Raw genomic sequence first — 6,320 nt, 5'->3', positions numbered from 1 at the left:
TTGTCACCCGGCCAGGGCTGTGGGTCACCCACACCAATTGGCTGAACTTTGAACCCGATCCCTGCACGAGGGTGAGTTTTGGCCTCGTTTGGAGCCGGGGAGGAGGGGGAGAGGAATTCCCAAAGTTGAATCGTTGTTTTTAAATCCTTTCTCTTTAACAAATCTTGGTTTGTACCCAGGGACGGCCACAACTGTCCTGAGCCCCAAACGAGGGCAGGGACAGCCCTGCTCTCCCCATCTTTGGGCAATAAAGATGGGGAGATCCCARAGCTTAAACCCCACTTGATTAGACTGGAATCAGGTCCTCAGGGAGGGGACAGAGGTGCTCATGTCCCCAGAACCGGGGGGATTTTTGGGGACGTGGCCTTTGTGTGCTGCCAGATGTCCTGAGGGGGCTCCCAGGGCCATCCTGGGGTCACCCCAGGGCCACCCCAGCGTGGCCAGAGGGGCTCAGGCTGTGGCAGCTGAGGGTTCTGCTGTGGCTGTCAGCGCTGAGCCGGGCTGGGACGGGGGAGGGTTGTGTTTGTGACCGAAAACACCGAGCCAGGGCTTCAAACAACACAAATGCYGGGATAAAAATATCCCGTGGGCTCYRTGCCAGGCCTTGAGCTGCCGGCCGGGGAGGGAGGGAGGGAGGGACAGCAGCCAGCCTGGGCTGTGCCACCTGCCCCGGGCTGTCCCTGCTGTCCCCTGCGTGGCACAGGGCGCTGTGGCACCGCTCCTGTCCAGGGCAAAGGCTGCGTTTGCTACCGGAGGAATCGCAGGGCTGAGGAGCTCCAAGGGGGGCTGAGGAGCTCCTTGAGGGGCTGAGGAGCTCCAAGGGAGGCTGAGGAGCTCCAAGGGGGGCTGAGGAGCTCCAAAGGGGGCTGAGGAGCTCCAAGGGGGGCTGAGGAGCTTCGGAGAGAGCTGGGATTTGTGTCCCACCCTTTGCAGCCTGGGGAGTGTTGTGTGAGGCCATTTGAGGCTTGTGGGGTCTGTCCCTGCCACTCTGCCATGGTTTGGGGACACGAGTGACAGCCCGAGCGCCCCAGCCCCTCCAGGCTGTTCCCTGTCCCCTCTCCTTTGTCACCAGAGCAGCTCTGGCACTGGGAGAAGGCTCCACCAAGTGCAGACAGAGTCGATGCTGTCCCCTCCCGCCCCCAGACCCCGCTATTCACACCTCCGGACCGGTGACACCCTCGGGCTGTCCCCTCTGCCCCTGCCCCATGGACGGTTCTGGAAGTGGCTCCTTGGTGCTCGCTGGGGCCACCTCGTGCATTTTGTCCTTGTCTCCCCGCGTCAGCTCTGTCACCGGGGTTGTTTTTAGTCCCGATTTACCGAGCTTTCATCGTTTTCTTCGAGATCTTCTCTCCACAGAGAGAGAAGTGAAGCTGAACAGGGAAACCACGCACTTTCCTCCCTCCTTCCCAGCCCGCCGCTGCCTCTGTCCCCTCCCTGGTGTCACTCCTGACCGGTGACACCTCTGCAGTCCCACTGACCCCTTTCCCACTCCACCCAGGCTGGCAGGGAAGAGATCGCCATTTTTTTTTTTTTTTTTTTTTTTCCTGTTAACAGTTTTAAGAGCAAACCGGCGTGTGCGTGTGTGTGTGTGTGTGTGTGTGTGTGTGTGTGTACCGGTCACATCCCCGCTTGTTTCCATGACTGGATTTAGACGGTTCCCAACACTAATAAAGGTTTTCCTCCGCCGATATTCGGGTTCCGGCTCCGTTAGGGTGGGGCACGGCTGCTCCCCGRGGTGACAGGGACACAGCCACACCCCTGCCAGCAGCGCAGCGCTGTCACCATCCGCCACAGCGGGTGCTGGCCCACRAAGATGGGCACGGAGTGGCAGGCGCGGGCTGGCAGCTTGTGCGGCGTGAAACCCTGGGGAGCGACAGGCGGTGATGTCCCCGCGTCCCCCGTGTCCCCTCTGCCCTSCCCGTGTCCCCAAAGCCCGCACCTGCGTGAGGAAGGGGTGGCCCAGCACCGCGTCCAGGCTGGGCCGTGCGGCGGGCTCGGGGTGCAGCATGTGGGCGATGAGAGCACGGGCACGGGGCGAGAGCCGGGCGGGCAGCGGGTACCGAGCGCCGCGGATGTGCCGGTACAGCTCCGGCCGGGGCCGCGGCTCGAACGGGGCGTGCCCGGTCAGCACCGCGTACCTGGGGGGACCTGGGAGTGTGCCCGGTGCTTCCTGTGGGCACTCTGTCCATCCTCCATCCTTCTGTCCATCTTCCGGCCTCTCTGTCCTCCCTCTGGGCTCTCTGTCCATCCTCTGGTCCCTCTGTCCATCCTCCATCCCTCTGTCCATCCTCCGGCCCCCCTGTCCTCCCTCTGGGCTCTCTGTCCACCCTCCAATCCCTCTGTCCATCCTTCAACCCCTCTGTCCTCTGTCCAGTCCCTCTGTCCACCCTCCAATCCCTCTGTCCATCCTCCGGTCCCTCTGTCCATCCTCCGGTCCCTCTGTCCTCCCTCCAACCCCTTTGTCCTCTGTCCAGTCCCCCCGTCCTCTCTCCATCCTCTCCCTCCATCTCCCCCTGCCCTCCTTCCATCTCCCCTTACCCTCCCTCCATCTCTCCTCATCCTCCCTCCAAATCCCCCACCTTCCCTCCCTCTCCCCCTGCCCTCCTTCCATCTTCCCCTGCCCTCCATCTCTCCCCTTGCCCTCCCTCCCTCTCTGCCCACTCACAGAGCGCAGCCCAGTGCCCAGATGTCCGAGGGCACCCCGTGTCCCCTGCGGTCCAGCACCTCCGGGGCCAGGTAACTGGGTGTCCCGCAGAGTGCCCTGAGCGGGGAGGGGTGGGGACAGGACCGGTGACCCCCGGAGGGGACACGGGCAGGGTGAAACCCCTCCCCGCAGCCCTTCCCGGCCCCGCTCACCCCCAGCGCCTCCCGGGTGGCGCCGCCGGCTGTGCCAGCCCCAGGTCCCCGATCTTCACCCGCATCCTCTCCGTCACCAAGAAGTTGCCTGGGGATAGAGTGACACAAATTGTGTCACCCCCAGCCATCCCCGGGTCAGCCCCCGGTTCCTCGGGTCACCCCCAGCCAGCTCCGGGTCATCTCCGGAGTCTCGGGTCACCCCCAGCCAGCTCCGGGTCAGCCCCCGGTGTCTCGGGTCCCCTCCCGGTGTCTCGGGTCCCCTCCCCGGGTCACCCCCCGGTGTCTCGGGTCCCCTCCCCGTCCCCACGCACTCGGTTTGAGGTCCCGGTGCACGATCCCGTGTCCGTGCAGGTAGCGCAACCCCGACAGGAGCTGCCGCAGGTAATAGCGCACCTCCGGCTCCGTCAGGCGGCCCCGCGCCCGCAGGATGTCAGCGAGGGACTGGGGACAGAGGGACAGGGGCTGGGGACAGCGACAGAGGCTGGGGACAGAGTGACAGGGGCTGGGGACAGCGACAGGGACGGTGACAGGGGCTGGGGACAGGGTCTGGGGACAGAGGGACAGGGACTGGGGACAGAGCAAGGCATCAGGCTGGATCCTGATGAAACCCCGACCTCAGAGTGCTCAGTTTTGGGGTTCAGGAGCTCAGTTTAGGGGTTCGGGATCTGATTTCAGGGTTCAAGGTCCCAGTTTTGGAGTTTGAGGGTCCTAGTTTCGGGATTCGAGGTGTCGTTACAGGGTCCGGGGTCTCATTTCGGGGTTTGGGGTCCCAATTTCAGGGTTCAGGGTCTCGCTTCAGGGTTCAGGGTCCCAGTTTCATGGTTCAGGGTCCCCATTTCGGGGTTCAGAATCTCGTTTCAGGGTTCAGGGTCCCAGTTTCGGGGTTCAGGGTCCCAGTTTCAGGGTTCAGGGTCTCGTTTCAGGGTTCAGGGTCTCATTTCGGGGTTCGGGTCCCGTTTTCGGGGTGCCGCTCTCACCCCGCGGCTGCAGAGCTCCAGCAGCAGGTAGACGTGGCCGCGGTCGGCGAAGTGGCCGTGCAGGCGCACGATGTGCGGGTGGCGCAGGTGACACTGCAGCTCCCGCTCCCGCTCCACCTGCACCGACACAACCCCGCAGCCCCCCGGGGACCCTCGGGATAACCGGGGACCCCCGGTACAACCGGGAACCCCCGGCACCCCTCCGAGGGGATGGGAACCCACCCAGACCCCCGGGGAGGGACACGCGTGGCTCTGCGGGGACCCCATGGGTGCTGTCCCCTCTCCCTGGGGACTGTCCCCACCCCCTCCCGGACTCACCCTGGCCCCGATGGCCGCAGCGGCGAGCCGGGCTCGCGGGATGACCTTGGCCGCGTAGACCCGGCCACTGGYCACTTCGGACAGCTGGTAACAGCGCCCAAAGGTGCCCTGCGAGGATGACCCCGGGGGGAATGGGCAGCGGGGCACAGCCCGAGGCTCGGGGTGCCCACCCAMTGCCCCTCTGTTTGGGGTGAGGAGCCCCAGGGACCGGATCTGCTGGGGCTCAACCCTCTGCCTCAGTTTCCCTTTCCCCAGAGGGATGGGGCGGGTTCCCCTCACCTCGGGGCTGTGTGACCCCCGCACCCCGGGGTGCCCAGCGGGGAGGGGGCGCGGGAGGGGCGGTTCGGGGGTGCAGGGAAGGGCATTTACCTGTCCCAGGAGCCGTCCCCGCTTGTAGAGCATCCCGCTGGCCCCGTCCCGGATGTACCAGCCCGGAGAKGGCTCAGCCCCTGCGAGCCCCGGGACCATCGTGGCCGCTCTGCTCSGCGGCGGGGACACCCCGAGGGACACCCGCACCCCGCCGCTGTAACCCCTTCAGCTCCGGGCTGGTGGTGCCCAGGAGCCCAAGGGTGCTGCGTGCCCCTCCTGCACCCAGCGGCCCCCGCTCTGACCCCCGAATCCCCCCAAAAATCTCGGTCACAAAACGGGGACCCCACAGGGCTCCCCCGCTCCGGAGATGCCCAGAACCGGGGGGGTCCCGGCTCAGGACAGAACCGCGCCGGAGGCTCCTGGAACCTCTTCCCCTCCGCAGCTGGGGCTGGGGGGTTCCCGGGGGGGCGCCGAGGTTGCTTTGAGGCATTTACCCCCCCCTCGGGACCCTCCCGGCCCCCCCCGAGCGCCGCAGCTCCGGGCCCACAAGGGTTAACGGGCGGCCGGGGAGGGCTGGGCGCACCTTTGGGGCTGGATATTAATAACGCGGCGGGGAGGGACGGGCGGCGAACGGGGAGGGTGGGGGAAGCCTCGCCCGGCCCCCCCGGAGCTGCGCAGGCGATGCCCGCTCGTCCCGGGTCCCCCCCGCTCCCCGCCGCCGGGACGCCGAGCCGGGACGGAGCCGCCGCGACGCCGCGGACCGGGGGCGGCATGGCCGGGGGGGACCGCGGGGGCGGCTCGGACCCCGGCGGGGGACACCGCGGTGCCGGGTAAGGTCCTGATTTCTGCTTAAAACCCTCGCGGACCCCCCCGCCCCGCACCCCCGCGCACCCCCGGAGCTCCTGCGGGGAAACTGAGGCACGCGGTGCCCCCCGCGCTGCCAGCGGGGTGCGGGCATCACGCACCCGGCATCACCCGAGCCTCGGCGGGGTCCGCACACGGCCCCCGACACCCCTCGGAGCGGAACCACCGCGACCYCCGCCCCTTCCCCTGTCCTGCTGGAGTCGGGGGCTGCCGGCGGCCACCAGCAACCCCCCGGCCCCCGCGGGAGCTGCGCGGCGGGAGGGAACCGGCTCGGCCGGGGGATTCCCCGACACGGGRATGGGACCCCGACACCCCCGTCCGCGCCCCCCGCACTCCGCGAGCTCCTCCGCGCCCCCCGGAACCTCCCACRCTCCGGCTTTGAGGTGCTCCAGGATCGGACGCTTCGGGCCGTGGGGGGCCCCCCGCTGCCCCCCACCCTGCTCKCCCCACGGCGGGGCCGGATCCGGATCGGGGAGCGACGCGGAGCCCCGGCGAGCAGGTCTGGTCCTGCCCCGGCAGGCAGCGATCCCGGCCCGGCGCCCGCCGCGGGGCCCTGGAGGCGGCGGGGCCGTCGCCCGTCCCGGGACTGCGCGGGCACGTGTGCGGGACACGGCATCACCCACCCATCCGGTGTCACCCACTCGGTGTCACCCACCCGGCGTCGCCCACCCGGTGTCGCCCACCCGGTGTCGCCCACCCGGTGTCCCCCCCCGCCTGCCCCCGCTGGTGGCACCAGACCCCACATCCCCTCCCTGGGGACCCCCGCCCTGAGGCTGCGCTTACCCCCACCTCACTCCTTCCCCCTCGCTGGGGTCTCCGGAGGGTTTCGGTGTTGTCCCCAGCCCGATGGCGCTCCTGGGCCGGGGGACACCCCGGTGCCACCCCCGTGTCCCTGGGGACGGCGGGCTCAGGGCTGTCTGCCCCGCAGGTGCCGGCGGCCGTGGCGACTCCTGCTGCTGGCCTGGCTCAGCCTGGTGGGCACGGCACAGGTGAGGG

At 68.3% G+C, this 6,320-nt stretch overlaps 2 protein-coding genes across 3 annotated transcripts in view; one reads left to right on the top strand and one right to left on the bottom strand.

Annotated features, from left to right (window-relative positions):
- Window positions 1-1,533: 1,533 nt before the first annotated feature.
- Window positions 1,534-4,732, bottom strand: LOC130580187 (inactive serine/threonine-protein kinase PLK5-like). Of its 2 annotated transcripts, XM_057377534.1 has the most exons (7): window positions 4,521-4,732; window positions 3,834-4,259; window positions 3,168-3,297; window positions 2,857-2,944; window positions 2,666-2,761; window positions 1,940-2,138; window positions 1,534-1,863 (listed from the first exon to the last, which is right to left on the bottom strand). In XM_057377534.1, the coding sequence occupies exons 1-7, from the start codon at window positions 4,617-4,619 to the stop codon at window positions 1,708-1,710; spliced, it is 1,194 nt and encodes a 397-aa protein (XP_057233517.1). In that variant the 5' UTR covers window positions 4,620-4,732; the 3' UTR covers window positions 1,534-1,707. The 2 variants fall into 2 exon arrangements, with proteins under 2 accessions (XP_057233517.1, XP_057233516.1); XM_057377533.1 differs by having other exon boundaries at window positions 3,834-4,732.
- Window positions 4,733-5,098: 366 nt separating this feature from the next.
- ADAMTSL5 (ADAMTS like 5) overlaps window positions 5,099-6,320 on the top strand; it is a 6,285-nt gene continuing 5,063 nt past the window's right edge. The window contains exons 1-2 of the mRNA XM_057377570.1: window positions 5,099-5,290; window positions 6,253-6,313. Coding sequence (XP_057233553.1) covers window positions 5,142-5,290; window positions 6,253-6,313 — 210 coding nt within the window. The 5' untranslated portion in view covers window positions 5,099-5,141. The remainder of the gene's footprint in view (window positions 5,291-6,252; window positions 6,314-6,320) is intronic.

Source organism: Malurus melanocephalus, unplaced genomic scaffold, assembly GCF_030028575.1.
Source record: "Malurus melanocephalus ecotype Western Australia unplaced genomic scaffold, MMel_1.1 scaffold_318, whole genome shotgun sequence".
NCBI classification, from domain to species: Eukaryota; Metazoa; Chordata; class Aves; order Passeriformes; family Maluridae; genus Malurus; species Malurus melanocephalus.
This window is presented reverse-complemented; position numbering and strand designations above follow the sequence as displayed.